Consider the following 19,001-nt stretch of genomic DNA (forward strand, 5'->3'; position numbering starts at 1 on the left):
AGGAAAAAAAATAGTAACTTTACGGTAATCTGGCAGACAACTCCTTAGCCAAATGATCAAAATTAACAACAGTTGAAGGAATATCACGTGCCTCCTTGATATGATCCACCGAGGACACATCAGTTGACATGTGGGAATTCTTCATACTATTTTTGTGACTTCCTTGAAAGCCAAAAGTTATTTCAGAATGAAAAATAGATAGGCTTCTAAATCAGCCCAAAGAATAAAATATGTGAAGTGGGAGAGGGGTGGAGATCAAATCAAAAGTGAGGAAATAAGTAACATTCCCAAACTGACTGAATGCTCTTCATATATAGCTTACTAAATAACTACTATGAGCCACTCACTGCAGAGGTGCCTTCCAAGCATCATCTTAATAACATGGACATATTATCTCCTAAGAAAAATATGGTGTGACCACTTAACTGTGCGAGGCGTTCACAGGAATATAAAGGTAAAGTGTGAAGGGCTTATCTTTCAAGCCTCTGTAATCTAGCCAAGACAGCCTGAGCACAAATCACTCACATTAGCACTGCCATGTGATGGTATGTAACGTGGGGTGGGATGCAAGGCCAAGAGGGCACCTGCTGGGCTGCACTCCATAGGCCTGCAAATCTTGTAGCTGCCCAGGCTTGAGATCGAAGAAAGAGCCTAGAGACAGCAACAGAGATATCAAGGGTTTGTTGGATCGAGGATATTACAAGTCTGCAGCAAAACACGCTGCCTCACTGTGTACGGCAGACAAGAGGCAAGACATGGCAGTAATCTTTCTATTCAGGGAAGAAGAAGGCTACCATTTATAGGGGGAATTGATGTCAGGTTGGCTCATCAGTTACTAGGGAAACCAGCAGCTGGGATCCGTGGCAAGCTCATGATTAAGCACTAATTAAGCCCTATGATTAGGGTACAGGTGGAGCAGGGACTGGTACAGCAGGAGATGTACAGAGAGCAAGAGAATAGCTGTTTTGAATGGCCTGACCATACAACAATTTTTATAGTTAGCACATTAGAGTATTAAGGGGAGGCTTTCCTGGAGGCTCAGAGAAATCTAGTGACTCTCCAGAGACCCAAACAGCCTGACTCCAGCTCTCAAACACTTTACTATCACCCACAGGAATTAAAATTTATTGACTATAGTCAATAAGAGGTCCCAGAATTTGGAAAGCAGAAAAGATTATGTTAGCAAAACTGAATGGGCTCTGTTCCAAGATAAGCAGATCTTGGAAGTCACCACAAAGAAAACTCAAGAAAGAAGGCTGGGGGACAAGGGTGATGGTATACTAGGGAAACTAGTAGAGGAGGAGATTTGTGCATATGTAGGAAGTTAGATGAGAAACATCAAAGAAAAAGCTAATAATCCCCAATCTAATTCCTTCAGACTTAGAAACATAGTTTAAAAACCAAAATGTGATGTAACCACACATTTAAGAAAGTGGATAAAACATTTAAAAAAACATGTTGGCAAACGTGGAGCAACTGGAACTCCAATACACTGGTGTGCGAATGTAAAATTATACAACCACTTTTGAAAACAGGCAAAGTCTTAAGATAAACCAGACAGTCCACTCCTGGGTATTTACCAAACAAAACACATGTCCATACATAGATCTGTACACAAATATTCATAGCAGGTCATATCTGAATGGTCTAGTAGTTTTCCTTACTTTCTTCAATTTATGTCTTAATTTGGCAAAAAAGAGTTCATGTTCTGACCCATAGTCAGCTCTCAGTCTTGTTTGTGATGACTGTATAGAGCTTCTCCATCTTTGGCTGCAAAGAATATAATCAATCTGAATTTGGTACTGACCATCTGGTAATGTCCACATGTAGAGTCTTCTCTTGTGTTGTTGGAACTGGGTGTTTGCTATGATCAGTGCATTCTCTTCGCAAAACTGTTTGCCTTTGCCCTGCTTCAGTTTGTACTCCAAGGTCAAATTTGCCTGTTATTCCAGGTATTTCTCAACTTGCTACTTTTACATTCCAGGCCCCTATAATAAAAAGGACATCTTTTGGGGGTGTTAGTTCTAGAAGGTCTTATAGGTCTTGATAGAACCGTTCAACTTCAGCTTCTTCAGCATTACTGGTCGGGGCATAGACTCGGATTACTGTGATATTGAATGGTTTGCCTTGGAAATGAACAGAAATCATTCTGCCATTTTTGAGACTGCATCTAAGTTCTGCATTTCAGACTCTCTTGTTGACTATGATGGCTATTCCATTTCTTCAAAGGGATTCTTGCCCATAGTAGTAGATATAATGGTCATCTGAGTTAAATTCCCCCATTCCAGTCCAATTTAGTTTGCTGATTCCTAAAATGTCGATGTTCACTTTTGCCGTCTCCTGTTTGACCACTTCCAAATTGCCTTGATTCATGGACCTAATATTCCAGGTTCCTATGCAATATTGCTCTTTACAGCATTGGATTTCACTTCAATCACCAGTCACATCCACAAGTGGGTGCTGTTTTTGCTATGGCTCCGTCTCTTCATTCTTTCTGGAATTATTTCTCCACTGATCTCCAGTAGCATATTGGGCACCTACTGACCTGGGGAGTTCATCTTGCAGTGTCCTATCTTTTTGCCTTTTCATACTTTTCAGGGTGGCAAATAGATACAAGGGATTATTAGATATGACAGAGTGTCTGAAGAACTATGGACGTAGGTTCATGACATTTTACAGGAGGCAGAGATCAAGACCACCCCCAAGAAAAAGATACACAAAAAGGCAAAATGGTTGTCTGAGGAGGCCTTACAAATAGCTCTGAAAAGAAGAGAAAGGCAAAGGAGAAAAGGAAAGATATACCCATTTGAATGCAGAGTTCCAAAGAATAGCAAGGAGAGATAAGAAAGCCTTCCTCAGTGATCAGTGCAAAGAAATAGAGGAAAGCAATAGAATGGGAAAGACTAGAGATCTCTTCAAGAAAATCAGAGATACAAAGGGAACATTTCATGCCAAGATGGGTGCAATAAAGGACAGAAATGGTATGGAGTTAACAGAAGCAGAAGATACTAAGAAGAAGTAAGAATACACAGAAGAACTATACAAAAAAATCTTCACAACCCAGATAATCACGATGATCACTCATCTAGAGCCAGATATCCTGGAACGCAAAGTCAAGTGGGCCTTAGGAAGCATCATTATGAACAAAGCTAGTGGAGGTGATGGAATTCCATTGAGCTATTTCAAATCCTAAAAGACAATGCTGTGAAAGTACTGCACTCAATACGCCAGCAAATTTGGAAAACTCAGCAGTGGCCACAGGACTAAAAAAGGTCAGTTCGCATTCCAATCCCAAAGAAAGGGAATGCCAAAGAATGCTCAAACTACCACACAATTTCACTCATTTCACATGTTAACAAAGTAAAATTCTCTAAGCCAGGCTTCAACAGTACGTGAACTGTGAACTTCCATATGTTCAAGCTGGATTTAGAAAAGGCAGAAGAACCAGAGATCAAATTGCCAACATCTGTTGGATCATCAAAAAGGCAAGAGAGTTCCAAAAAATCATCTATTTCTGCTTTATTGACTTCGCCAAAGCCTTTGACTGTGTAGATCACAAGAAACTGTAGAAAATTCCGAAAGAGACAGGACTACCAGACCACCTTACCTGCCTCCTGAGAAATCTGTATGCAGGTCAAGAAGCAACAGTTAGAACCAGACATGGAACAACAGACTGTTTCCAAATTGGGAAAGGAATACGTCAAGGCATTATATTGTCACCCTGCTTATTTAATTTATATGCAGAGTACATCATGAGAAATGCTGGACTGGATGAAACACGAGCTGGAATCAAGATTGCCAGAAGAAATATCAATAACCTCAGATATGCAGATGACACCACCCTTATGGCAGAAAGCAAAGAAAAACTAAAGAGCCTCTTGATGAAAGTGAAAGAGGAGAATGAAAAAGTTGGCTTAAAGCTCAACATTCAGAAAACTAAGATCATGGCATCCAGTCCCATCACTTCATAGCAAATAGATGGGGAAACAATGAAAACAGTGACAGACTTCATTTTTTTGGTGGGGGGCCTCCAAAATCACTGCAGATGGTGAGTACAGCCATGAAATTAAAAGACGCTTGCCCTTTAGAAGAAAAGTTATGACCAACATAGACAACATATTAAAAAGCAGAGACATTACTTTGCCAACAAAGGTCCATCTAGCCAAAGCTATGGTTTTCAAGTAGTCATGTTCAGATGCGAGAGTTGGACCATAAAGAAAGCTGAGCACCAAAGAATTGATGCTTTTGAACTATGGTGTTGGAAAAGACTCTTGAGAGTCCTTTGGACTGCAAGGAGATCCCACCAGTCCATCCTAGAGGAATTCAGTCCTGAATATTCATTAGAAGGACTGATGCTGAAGTTCCAATACTTTGGCCACTTTATGGGAAGAACCGACTCATTTGAAAAGACCCTGATACTGGGAAAGACTGAAGGCAGGAAGAGAAGGGGACAACAGAGGATGAGATGGTTGGATGCCTTCACCAACTCAATAGACATGAGTTTGACTAAACTCTGGGAGTTGGTGATGTACAGGGAGGCCTGGCGAGCTGCATTCCATGAGGTAGCAAGAGTTGGACACAACTGAGCGACTGAGCTGAACTGAACTGATTCATAACAGAATTATTCATAATAGCCAAAAGCTGGAAATAATCCAAATATTCATCAATGATGAATAAAGAAATTATGGGTTCTTCACGCAATGCATGCTAGACAACATGTGGACAGTTCTGGAAGGCATGCTGCATATTTCCTAAGAGTCCAGTGGAGTAAAGCCCCTTATTTACACAGGAGCTACCTGCCTTGATAATTCACCTCTGCTTCCCTAGTTGAGTCTCCATCCTCTTTCACTACTGCTCCTGGTACTGTTTCCCAGATGCTCTCCCTCCTTCCACGTCTATCTCAGGCTCTGCTTTTGTGGGGAAAAAAGTGAAATTCCCACATTTACCATGTGAGATATTAAGTGAATCTGAGTAAATCAATATAACAAATTATGGCACCCAGTTTTAAATGGTTACAATGACACAAAATTGTATTTGAGATAGTATAAATTTTTCTTTATAGGGTCCTGCTGCTGCTGTTGCTGATGCTAAGTCACTTTAGTTCCATAGATGGCAGCCCACCAGGCTCCCCCATCCCTGGGATTCTCCAGGCAAGAACACTGGAGTGGGTTGCCATTTCCTTCTCCGATGCATGAAAGTGAAAGGTGAAAGTGAAGTCGCTCAGTCGTGTCCGACTCCTTGCGACCCCATGGACTGCAGCCTACCAGTCTCTTCCGCCCATGGGATTTTCCAGGCAAGAGTACTGGAGTAGGTTGCCATTGCCTTCTCCATGCCTTCTCCTTAAAGGGTCCTAAATGTACATAACATCTCAATCATGCAAAATAAACAGAAAAATGATCTTTCACAATAACTTTCACCTAAAAGTCAGGAATTTTTATTATCTTGCATAAGCTGATATAGATACAAATAAAATATTTGCTGAATGAATGAATGTTACTGCAAGCAAATTGTCCAATGAACAATAAGCCAAAAATATAATGTGCCAATTACATGTCAAGATCTTTTTTTATAATTAACAAACCAGGTCCTGCTTAATATAAGTAAGCAGGACTTATCCCAGGAATGCAAAGAGTTCAACATTGGAAAATACATTGGTATAATTCATAATATCTTAAAACTTATCTTCAATACTGTACAAGCATTTAATAAAATCCAATAATCCCTAAGTGACTTTTTTAATCTTAGTAAACCAAGAATTAAAAAAACAACAACAGGGAATTCCCTGGTGGTCCAGTTGTTAGGACTTGGCACTTTCACTGCCAGGGCCAGGGTTTTAATCCCTGGTCAGGAACTAAGACTCCACAAGTCACGTAGTAGAGCCAAAACAGTAACAACAACAACAAAAATATGCCCTTAACTTGATAAAGCATATCTACTAGAAACCTATATCTACTGTGTTCCAGACTCTATGTCTGACACTGAGGCTAACAGAGTACTAGAGAGGTAACACCACCTGAAGTCACAGAGCTTACAATCTATGGGAATACCGGCAAGTAAGCAGATAATGATTATACAGCATGGTAAGATGTTATGATAAGAGAATGAGAGGGTGGCCTAGTAATACAAGAAAGGCATACCACTTGACTTTGCTAGAGATAGTTAAGCTCAACAGATGATACATATCTTCTGGGCAAAGTTATTTTCATCCTTTTTTGACCCAGTATCTAAAATAATGTCAGACACACAATACATCTTCAGTAAATGTTTCTCAGACTTTCCAAGTGGTTCAGTGGTGAAGAATCCACCTGCCAATGCAGGAGACATAGGTTCAATCCCTGGGTAAAGAAGATCCCCGGGAGAAGGAAATGACAATCCACTCTAGCATTCTTGCCTGGGAAATCCCATGGACAAAGGAGCCTGGCGGGCTACAGTCCATGGGGTAGTAAAGAGCTGGACACAACTTAGTGACTGAACAACAACAACAATAAATGTTTCTTAAATAAATGAACAAAATGAACAAATATTAGATTAAATAGAAACAGATTCTTTTGAAGTCAAATTTTCAATAAATTAAATGACATGATAAATTTGATATTTCCTAAAGATACCATTTGAGTACAAATACAAAGACACACACTTATACCCGTGCACACACCACACATACACATACACGGTAGCAATTCTAAATACTCACGGGTACAAGGGATTGGTATTGGCCAGCTGGAGAACATGTGTTTTCACAGGTTCCACAGCTATTAGCATATCTTGTTCTACAGCCATAGGAAGAACAGAATATCCACAGTAATCTATATGCTCTCCTAGAATAAAGAGAAAGCATTTTTTAATCATTGCTGGCATATGAAACATGAGAGACTCAAGTAAGTTGACAAATAGGAAAAACTTGACCACTAGCCTGGTTTTAACAGAAAATAAAAATACTAAAGGCAGAAAGTGATTCCATTTTCTTTCTCTCCCTGACATCTGAACCAGGAACTTTTGCTAGAATAAGTATATTAGTTATTAGTTTCTGCTAATATTTCAACTTCTTTAAATATTCACAAGTTTTTTCCACTTTCTAATTCATAATAATTATATTTGAATATTTACGTTTTGTGACTAGTTATATGGAGCATCAAGAAAAGCAATGACTAGTTTCTCTGTTGTTCCTTTGTATTAACTTTTTCAATATGGACAATGGAAACCTTTAGCATCCTCTCTCTTATCTTAGTATTATGTGAGTACCACTCTTTTCCTTACTAGCCAATGAATTCACTATGGTGAAGACTTGCTTTATTTACCTTTGTGACCCAATGAAATGCCTAACAAATTATACAGACACTGATTAGTTGTGTTGAATGTGCTAGACATAGCTAGAATAAGGAAGAGGAAGCTAGAAAAAAATATTTAATTTTATATATAACGAGCAAATAGAAAACTATTCTTTTCATTTTAATTCCTCTATGAATCATCAGCAGGAAATTTTTGCCTGCTACCCCATAATGTTTCCTCCAAATTACCCATTTAAACTCAAGGTTTTTATTCATAATATTAAAAAAAATAACAATTCAAGAAAGATGAGCTAAGCAAGCTCACTTATATTTTCCTGAGACAGGTTTGTCTATTTGATTGTTTGTCCTGCATTGGCAGGCGGGTACTTTACCACTAGCACCACCTGGGAAGCCCTATCTGCTTGCTTCTATGGCGGACATTGATCAACTAAGAAACATAAAATGTACAAAAGACAATTCAACCGCCTGATTACATTTTTAAATAAATATGATTCTACATATTATTTCAGGCAGAAGTCTTTTGTTTCTACACTGATGTGTTCTCTAAAATAAGAAAATTAGGATTGTCTTTTTTAATGAATTGACAATGATGAGTGAACAATTCAAATGACAATTCAAAGTTGTCTTTCTCTCCAACTTCCTTCAAAACTACAATGTAGAACAGTGGTTCACAAATAGAAAATGCATATTTAAATAAGTAGAATTCTAGGGAGGTACCAGATTTTGTTGGGAATCCTACAGTGTGAATGACAGCCTTCTGAGAATGAAGACTCCTCCCTTTGCAAAAACTAATGGAACCCATCCTGGAGAACTGTTGGCAAGTAAGGAAAAAAACAGTGATTACATTTTGGACACTTTAACAGAAAATGTAATAATTCTTTTAATAAAGACTGAAATTCATTCCATCCCAAGAACTAATTACATAACTATCTTAGAACATAATCCCCCTCCTTTTTTTAAAATGAGATAGCATTTATTGAGTAAGAATTACTTACTCAGGAAAATTGTTACTCCCCAAACTAAGTGAAACTTGGCTCTCCTCTGAGGATACTGATGCTTTGCAATTCTCGCTCAGTAGCACAGAGTTGGTGATAACCTCCTCCCACTCTGCTGGTTCCAAGACTTTTTCCTGTCCTGTGATATGGAGGTTCAAACCACATTTTCTCGTCCCCACCACATTCATCTCTGACTATCTTAGACATCTGCTCCTCTCTGAAGACCTTTGCATCTCATTCCACCCTCTCCATCCCAATCTTGTAAAACAACCCAGTCCAAGGCCCAAGCTTCATAATCCCTTGACCTCTGGAGAACTTGACCTCCTCTCTGCTTCAACTATCTTACTTCCATGGTCTTGACAAATCCAGTAATGACCATAGAACTCCTTATCACCTAGAACTTTTCTACCTATGGATTTTTGTTCCAAATATCACATTCCTTACTAAAACTTTCCAACGTGCCATTTCTCTTACTCAGTTTATCCTACTTAACCTGTTTTTCAGATTCAGTTCTTTGCCCTCTCTAGCCTATAGGCTCCCTCTTACCTTTATTTTTCTACCTAGCATATTTTCCAGGGTTGATTACTTCATCTACCCCTTCTGACAGTATTAGCAACTTCTTGATGTCATTTTTATTCTCTGTAACCTCTGTCCAAAACAAAACCCTAAAGCTAGATCAAATGTAGGCAACTTGGACTAGCTGAGAGGCAGTGGGGAAATGAACAAATCTGCAGATTGTTATTGCTACAATTCCATGGTCTCCAGCTCTAACCAGATCTCACTGTTACAAAGCAAACTTTTTCTTTTTTTCCAGTTATCTTCCTCTCCCATCCTTGACAAAGCTGTTTCAAACTTTCTGCCATCTCTTTAAACGTCCAACACCTCCAACCTTCCCCCAAAAGGACTCCCTCAACCTTCTATACCAAAATTATACATTTATTTACATCAACCTGCATCCTTTTTTTCCCCACCTTCTGTTTAAAAAGACTCAAAGTGGCCCTCTTCCTATGCTGTAGATACCAACCCTTCTTGCCCTCTTGAGAATCCTTCTCTATCTCTTCTTTTCTCAGATATCTTTGATCTCTTTCTCTCCACTGACTTTACTCAATTCCCCTTTTCTACCTCATTTAACCATGTTCAAATATCTCATATTTTTAAAATCCTCCATGTTTGCTTGAAAATCAGCTTTCCTGAGTTAATAATTGAAGCTACATTTTGGGTACATGGGAGTTCGTTATACTAGTTCAACTAACTTTTTTGTATGCTTACAAAAGAATCCACCTGCAATGTGGGAGACATGGGTTAGATCCCTGGGTTGGGAAGATCCCCTGGAGAAAGGAAAGGCTACCTACTCCAGTATTCTGGCCTGGAGAATTCCATGGACACAGTCTATGGAGTCATAAAGAGTTGGACACGACTGAGCGACTTTCACTTTCACTTTCCAGTATAGAAAGTTTTCTTTTTAATCCTCCTTTGATTTGGAATTTTCTCAGGTTTCTTGATAAAACATATTCATTCTCCAGGCCACCACATTTTTAAAAGCAAGGGATTATTGGGCTTCCCTCTATTCTTCTAATCCAAGGAATAAATGTAAAACCATAAAAATTATTCACTGTAGTCAAAAAACTTAACCTGCAACACAGAAAAATCTTTCTACCTCTCATGAAAATAATGGGAACAACCAGGTTTCAACAAACTTCTGAATTTTAAAAATGAATGGACAAAACTAACATCAATAAATGAATTGGGAAGGATGAAAGTATAATATTTTCTTATGAAAAAGCTTAACTTGCCATAGTAGATACATGTGAAACATTCTATTTTTCCAGTTCTCCTGATATATTAACAAAAATTTGGATCTTATCAAAGGAGGAAAAAATTAAGAAAAAGAACTTTCTAAATACCTATTATATTGACTCTTCCTGGTGCTCGAACATAAAACTTGGGAATGGATCCAAACTTAGAATTAAACATCTCTTTTAGCTTCAGCAATCTGAAAACAAGAGTAGCATATTTCAAAATATCCAGATAATAGAAAAACCTGTGATACACACACACACACACACACACACACACAAACACCACACACATATTTCATATACATCACCACTATTATCTTCAAAAATAATGAAAGCAAGCTATTTTACCGACACTTCTTTGAAAATCCCTGGATGAAACAATATTGTAACCCCCTAAGTGACACAGGAGTATAGCTAAACACACAGAAGAGTAAAAAATTTAATACAGACATACACAAAGAAAAAACTTCTTTCCTTCAGTTATGAAGAATATAACTTTCTGTATAATTTCTAAATAATATTCAGAGAAGAATCTCTTTATACTAAAAAATGTAGCATGGAGTAGTGTATCAGTTTTTTCACAAACTGGATGACTTAAGACAACAGAAATTTATTGTCTCTGAGTTCTAGAGACCAGCAGTCCAAAATCAGAGTTTGGCATCACCTCTGAAACCTAGAGGGGAAAATCCTTCCCTGCCTCTTTTTAGTTTTTGATGGTGACCATCAGTCCTTGGCATTCCTTGGCTGGCAGCTGCATCACTCCAATGTCTGCTTATGTTATCACATGTAATTCCCTCTGTGTATCTCTATCTGTGACTGCTTTTCATTCTTATAAGGCCATCACACTTACTGGATGTGTGTGTGTGTGTGTGTGTGTGTGTGTGTGTGTGCATGCGTGCATGTGTGTTAGTTGCTCAGTAATGTCCAACTATTTGCAACCTCATGGACCATAGCCCGCCAGGCTCCTCTGTCCATGGCATTTTCCAGGAAAGAGTACTGGAGGGGTAGCCATTCCCTTCTCCAGGGGATCTTCCTGACCCAGGGATTGAACCTGGGTCTTCTGATTTTCAATTCAATATGACTTCATCTTAACTTGATTACATAAGTAAAGATGCTAGTTCAAATAAGGTCACATTCTGAGGTTCCAGGTAGACATGAATTAAGAGGGATGCTATTCAACCTAGTACAGTCAAATGAAAACTAAACTGGATATCACATCAGGAGACTACAATTTTAATTCCAATGGGGCTTCTACGTCAATGCTAAAGTTTGGAAAATCATTTTCCCTTGGATCCTCATCTGTAAGATTAGAAAATTTGAACTAGATATTCCTTATAGGTCCCTCCCAGATCAAAAATGCTTGTATTTAATAATTTTATACTGTTAAATCATCTCAAGTCACTTCTATGAAGACCTTCTACTATTTGTAGTCCCACAATACATTGTATCTGAGTAATAACAGTAAGACAATAAATATCTAATAGACCTACCATATTCAAGACATTCATTAATTAAATAATTGATCTTAAAAATCAGCTAGTTACAATAAACAAAATCATACCAAAAAATTTAAGAAAAGAGGAAATTTATTATAATGATAAAAAGATACACTGAATATTCTTGGAAGTTATTCAAGATGACCTCCTAGAACTGGAACAGCCATCAGAAACTCTATTTACTGATGGGTGGGGCTGTGTTTCCTCCCTGTTGATTGTTTGGTCTGGAGCCTGCAGGCTGTTGGGTGGGGCTAATGGTTGCCTCTGGGAGAGCTCACCATCAGGGTCCTTGATCCTGCAGTGAGCCACAGCTGCCCCCTGCCTCCATAGGAGACCCTCCAATACTGGCAGGTAAGTCTGGCCCAGTACCCTATAGAGTCACTGCCTTTTTCCCCTCTGGGTCCTGGTGTGCAAAAGACCCTGTGTGTTCCCTCCAAGAGTGGAGTTTCTGTTTCCTCCAGGCTTGTGGAATTCCTGTGATCAAACCACACTGGCCTTCAAAGGCAGATTCTCTGGGGGTTCCTCTTCCTGTTGCTGGACCTCAAGGCTGGGAAGCCTGACATGGGGCTCATTCTTTCACTTCTGTGGGAAAATTTCTGTGGTATAATTGTTTTCCAGTTTGTGAGGCACCCACCCAGGAGGTATGGCATTAGATTTTATCACAATTATGCCCCTTCATCTTGTTGTGGCTTCTTCCTGGTCTTGGATGTAGGGTATTTTCTGGTAGGTTCCAGGATTTAGGGAAATAGCTGTTTAGCAGTTAGTTGTGACTTTGGTGTTCTCATCAGAACGAGTGAGCTCACGTCTTCCTCCACCATCTCGAGCTCTCCTGGGCCATCCAGGAAGCCAGAGCTGATGTTTGTTTTGTCTGTCTGTTTGTTTCTATTTATTTATTTATGTTTGGTTGTTCTGGGTCTTTGCTGCTTTACACAGACTTTCTCTAGTTGCAGCAAGCAGGTGCTACTGTGGGTCACAGTGTGTAAACTTCTCATTACGGCAGCGACTCTTGTGGATCACAGGCTCTAGGCGCATGGGCTTCAGTAGCTGCAGCATGCGGACCCAGTGGCTGTGGCTCTTGGGATCTAGAGCATGGGCTCAACAGTTGTGGTACATGGGCTTAGTTGCTCTGCAGCATGTGGAATCTTCCTGGGCCAGGGATCAAACTCGTGTCCCCTGCATTGGCAGGCGGGTTCTTACCCATTGCACCAACAGGGAAGTCCCAGAGCTGATGTTATAGTGGAATTTTCATCAGCATTCTGCATCCATTCAGAGTTAGTCATTTAAACCATCTCCACTACAGATGATCATTCAAGGATATAAAGTCTTCTTCCTTCTCATTGCTTCACTCTTCCAGACTTCTATTATTTTCTGCGTGCATAAACTAGACAAACCAGTAGCTAAGAAAATGGGGGCTAATAAAACACAAATAAGAAATGACAAGGATGAGACAACATTAAACAAAAGAAATTTTATAGGTCAAAAGAGGGACTTCCTTGGTGGTCCAGTGGCTAAGACTCTGTACTCCCAATGCAGGGAACAAGGGTTTGATCCCTGGTCAGAGAACTAGATCCTGTGTGCCACAACTAAAGATCCCACATGCTACAAGTAAAACCTGGCATAGCCAAATAAATAAATAAATAATAAAAAGTACTTTGTAGAAAAGCCAAGTACTCTCTCTTTTGTCACCAACCAAACCACAGCACACCAGCTCCATCTCCTAACCACTGCAAAAACCTCATGCTAGTCTCTTTTCCTTGTTCTCTGAAGCCACTTTTGATCAATTTGGGTGGCCTGCTCCGCCCTCCCCAGAAAATCTCATTATGTGAATAATAAACTTTTCATACCCTCTTCTTCATGTGGTATTACCAGTCTCAATATTCAAACCAAATTTGGGGGTGGGGGTCCATCCTGTTTCTGTGGGATAGCCACAATAGAAATCCTACAGAAAATGGATAATTTCCTAGGGAAATACAATTTATAAAAACAGATCCATTTCCATAGAATAAATAAATTCATCAAAGACCTACCGACACATATGCATTAAGCCCAGATATTTTATAAGAGAATTCTACCCAAGCATGATCATCAGATAGCCCATATGTTCCACAAGTTGTTCCAGAGCATGGAAAAATAAAGAAAAATGGTCTAATTCTTGTTATGAAGCAAGTGTAGCATGGATACCTAAACCAGATAAACATAGTCCAAGAAAACACAACTACAGACTAATGTCACTTTTGAATATTAATGCAAATGTAATTAATAAATGATTAGTAAGTATAGGCAGCGCCTTAAGAAAATAGTTCAAGTGGAATTAACTCCAGGAATGCAGAGTTGAAAATATTAGGATAATCCATTAAAATAATATATCATATTAAATCTAAGAAGAAAAAAATTATAGGACTACTTTCATAGATGCTAAAAAGTCATAAAATTCATTCCCAAAGATGTTTATCTTTTTTCTTAATTATTTATTTATTTTTGGCTCCACTGGGTCTCCGTTGAAGCTTTCAGGCTTTCTCTAGTTGTGAGGAGCAGGGACCACTCTAATTATGGCTTGTGGGCTTTAGATTGCAGGCTCAGTAGTCGTGGTGCATAAGCTTAGTTACCCCACGACATGTGGAATCTTCCCTGGACCAAGGACTGAATCCAGGTACCTGCATTGGCAGGCAGATTCTTAACCACTGGACCACCAGGGAAGTCCCCAAAGGTGTTTATCTTAACGTGATTACATATATCTCAGTCTTCAATCCAAGAGCTAATGAGGAAATTCTAGAGACATTTCCACTAAGATCAAAAATAAGACAAAAATTTCCACTGTCTCCACATCTAATCACACAGTACTGGAGATACAGGTAATACAATTAGACACTTCAGTCCAGTCATTCAGCCGTGTCCAACTCTTTGTGACCGCATGGACTGCAGCACACTAGGCTTCCCTGTCCATCACCAACTCCTAGAGTTTGCTCAGGCTCATGTCCGTCAAGTCAGTGACACCATCCAACCCTCTCATCCTCTGTCGTCCCCTTCTCCTCCTGCCTTCAATCTTTCCCAGAATCAGGATCTTTTCCAAGGAGTCAGTTCTTCCAATCAAGTGGCCAAAGTACTGGAGTTTCAGCTTCAGCAACAATCCTTCCAATGAATATTCAGGATCGATTTCCTTTAGAATTGACTGGTTGGATCTCCTTGCAGTCCAAGAGACTCTCAAGAGTCTTCTCCAAAACCACAGTTCAAAAGCATCAATTCTTCAATGCTCAGCTTTCTTTATACTCCAACTCTCACATCCATACATGACTACTGGAAAACCATAGCCTTGACTAGATGGACCTTTGTTCATAAAGTAATGATTCTGCTTTTTAATATGTTGTCTAGGTTGGTCATAGCTTTTCTTCCAAGGAGCAAGAGTCTTTTAATTTCATGGCTGCAGTCACCATCTGCAGTGATTTTGGAGCCCAAGAAAATAAAGTCTCTCACTGTTCCATTGTTTCACCATCTATTTGCCATGAAGTGATGGGACTGGATGCCATGATCTTAGTTTTCTGAATGTTGGGTTTTAAGCCAACTTTTTCATTCTCTTCTTTCACTTTCATCAAGAGGCTCTTTAGTTCTTCTACCATAAGGGTGGTGTCATCTGCATATCTGAGGTTATTGATATTTCTCCCAGCAGTCTTGATTCCAGCTTGTGCCTCATCCAGCCTGGCATTTCTCATGATGTACTCTGCATATAAGTTAAATAAGCAGGGTGACAATATACAGCCTTGATATACTCCTTTTCCTATTTGGAACCAGTCTCTTGTTCCATGTCCAGTTCTAACTGTTGCTTCCTGACCTGCATACAGATTTCTCAGGAGGCAAGTAAGGTGGTATTCCCATCTCTTGAACAATTTTCTACAGTTTGCTGTAATCTACACAGTCGAAGGTTTTGGCGTAATCAATAAAGCAGAAGTAGATGTTTTTCCGGAATTCTCTTGCTTTTTCTATGATCCAAAGGATGTTGGCAATTTGATCATTAGACAAGAGAAATAAATTAAAAATCAAAAAAGGAGTAAAACTATCTCTACCTGGAGACAATATAGTGGGATATCTAGAGAATTCCAGAGAACTAATGCTAAAACCAACTTAAATAATAAAAGAATTCACAAATACAGCAGAATATAAAATAAATATCCAAATATGAATACCCTTCCTATGCAAAAACAATCACCAGTTAGTACTACAATAGTAGAGCATACCTTATTCACAGCAACAAAAAAACACTAAGTATTTAGGAATAAACTTAACAAGAAATATGTAAAATTTATTTAAGAAAAGCTTTAAACACTCTTGAAAGAGATAAAATAGTTTCAAAGAAATGGAAAGACATCCCTTGTTCTTGGATAAAATGACCCAACATCATAAGGATATTTATTCCCAAGTTAACTTATACATTTAATGCAATCCTCCCAAAAAATACCAACGAGCTTTTCTTATAGAGATAGACAAATTGATATAAAAATTCAAACTAATCTGAAAATTTGTGGAAAACTAATATGCAGAAACAGTGGAGAAAACATTTTAAAAAAGAAACACTATCAGGAAGGAGTAGCCCTACCAAACATTAAAACATACTATAAAGCTTCTGTAATGAAAACAGTGAAGCTTCAATACATATAGAGCCAAGCAGACTTCACCAGAATAAAAGGTTCAGAGATAGATGCAAGTACATATAGAAATCTAGTCTATGAGGAAACTGGCATCTCAAATCAAGACGCAGAGTAATAAACAATGCTAGTACAACTGGTAAAATTTTTGGAAAAGATAAAATTAGGTCCATCTCTTATACAAGAATAAACTCCAAGTGGATCAGGCACTAGGAAGAAATGAAAGTGAATTTCGGTATAACTCAACAAAGAGAAAAGTTTCTCTAACTATGACTCAAACTTCTGAGGCAACTTTGAAACTGACAGATTTGACTGCAAAAGATTTTTAGAAACATTTGCATGGCAGAAAATGTCATAATCAAAATCAAAAGAAAACTAGCAAACTAAGAGAATATATTTACAGCATATGTTACAGATATATTCTTTATATTTTTTACAAAAACTCTGAAACCATAACACTCCTAGAACAGAACATAGGCAGGATATTCTTTGACATAAATCATAGCAATATTTTTTTGAATTTGTCTCTTAAGGCAAAAGAAATAACAGCAAAAATAAATAAATAATATCTAATTAAGCTTAAATGCTTTTGCACAGCAAAATAAATTATCAGCAAAATGAAAAAGAAAACCTACTCAATGGGAGAAAATATTTGCAAATGAAATGACCAATAAAGGGTTAATAGCCCACATACATAAACAGCTAGTACAACTATATATCAAATGATAGTCCAATTAGAAAATCAGCAGAAAACCTGAATATATATTTTTTTCAAAAAAAGACACACAGATGGCCACCAGGCACATGAAAAGATTGTCAACATCACTAGTCATCAGAGAAATGCAAATCAAAACCACAATGAGATAACACCTCACCCCTATCAGAATGGCTATCATCCAAAAGACACAAATGTTAGCAAGGATGTGGAGTAAACGGAATCACTGTACACTGTTGGTAGGAATGTAATTTGGCACAGCCACTATGGGAAAAAATATGTAGGCTCCTCAAAGAAACTAAAAATACAACTACCACATAATCCAGACATTTCACTGCTGGGTATATATCCAAAGAAAATGAAAACACTAATTCAAAGAGATATATGTATTCCCAATGTTCATAACAGCATTATTTACAATAACCAACATACAGAAAAAAACAAAATGTCCATTAATAGATGAATATGATGGATATATATATACACACCCAGTGGAATATTACTCAGAAAAAGAACAAAAATCTGCCTTTTGCAACAATGTGGATAGACCTAGAGAGTATTATGCTTATGAAATAAGTCAGAGAAAGACAAATACTCTATGTTATCACTTACACGTGGAATTTAAAAAGTAAAACAAATGAATGTATATAACAAAGCATAAACAGACTCACAGATATAGAGAACAAGTAAGTGATTACCAACGGGGAGAAGCAAGCAAGGAGGAGCAAGATAGGGCCATGGGATTAAGAGACGTAAACTACTAAGTATAAAATAGATGAGCAACAAGGATATATTGTACAGCAAAGGGAAATATAGCTGATTATTTAGTAATAACTTTAAATGGAATGTAATCTATAAAAATATTGAATCACTATGTTGTACACCTAAAACAAATATAACATTGTAAATCAACTACAATTTTAAAAACTCAAAAAACTGAAGTGAAAAATGAACAAAAACCTGATAGAAAAATATGTGAAAGAACAGAAAATTCATAAATGAACCTTAAGCACATGAAATTAGAGATATGCAAATTAAAACTACACCATGATACTATAAGACTGGTGAATATTAAAAAGTAACAACACACTCTGTTGGTGAGGTTCTGTGGAAAGAGGTACTGGGTTGGGAATGCAAAGCAGGACAACACATTTGAAGGTGAATTGGGCAAAACTTTGTATCTAACAAAAATACATTGGCACTAAATTTAGCCAACAAGCCTCTGTGAAAAATTTACCCTAAAGGTATTCTCCAGCAATATGAAAATACATATTCATGAGATTACTCATCACAGAATTGTTGTAACTGCAAAACACTAGAAACAACCTGCATGTATGCGTGCTAAATTGCTTCTGACAAGTCTGACTCTTTGCAATCCCATGGACTATAGCCCACCACACTACTCTGTACAAGGAATTATCCAGGCAAGAACAGTGGAATGAGTTGCCATTTCCTCCTCCAGAGGATCTTCCCTACCCAGGGATCGAACCCGCCTCTCTTACATATTCCTGCACTGGCAGGCAGGTTCTTTACCACTAATGCCACCTGGGAAGACAAGGTACGGTCTATTTACAAAATGAAGTGATATGAAACTATTAAAAAAGAATATAGCTTCTAGAAATTTTTATCAAGCGATTGTCAGAAAATTTTGTTATAAGAAGGAAGCAAAGTGAAGCACTGAGATGGCTTCTTCCAGTGAGTCAACTCTTCGCATGAGGCGGCCAAAGTACTGGAGAGAGTTGACTCACCGGAAAAGACTCTGATGCGAGGGATTGGGGGCAGGAGGAGAAGGGGACGACAGAGGATGAGATGGCCGGATGGCATCACCGACTCGATGGACATGAGTTTGGGTAAACTCCGGCAGTTGGTGATGGACAGGGAGGCCTGGCGTGCTGCAATTCATGGGGTCGCAAAGAGTCAGACACGACTGAGGACTGAACTGAACTGAACTGACCCAAACTGAGGAGTTAAAATTCCCCATCCCTGCTCGACTTTGACAGGATAGAGAAACAGAAAAGAGAAACATACAAAGTAGTTGAAAATAATCCCCTTAACAAGACCCAGAAAAGA

General features: G+C 38.4%; 1 protein-coding gene across 9 annotated transcripts in view; it reads right to left on the reverse strand.

Moving 5' to 3' along the window:
* The window catches only part of GALK2 (galactokinase 2), a 153,713-nt gene that overhangs the window by 111,657 nt on the left and 23,055 nt on the right, over positions 1–19,001 (reverse strand). For 8 of the 9 annotated variants that reach the window (XM_004010625.5, XM_042252487.1, XM_060418032.1 and 5 more), the window contains 2 exons: positions 10,189–10,277; positions 6,695–6,818 (listed from right to left, as the gene is read on the reverse strand). The exons of the other annotated variant lie outside the window; for it this stretch is intronic. In XM_004010625.5, the coding sequence (XP_004010674.1) occupies positions 6,695–6,818; positions 10,189–10,277 (213 nt within the window). The remainder of the gene's footprint in view (positions 1–6,694; positions 6,819–10,188; positions 10,278–19,001) is intronic. 9 annotated transcript variants of the gene reach the window in all.

The sequence above is a fragment of the Ovis aries genome, chromosome 7, assembly GCF_016772045.2.
Source record: "Ovis aries strain OAR_USU_Benz2616 breed Rambouillet chromosome 7, ARS-UI_Ramb_v3.0, whole genome shotgun sequence".
Classification (NCBI taxonomy): Eukaryota; Metazoa; Chordata; class Mammalia; order Artiodactyla; family Bovidae; genus Ovis; species Ovis aries.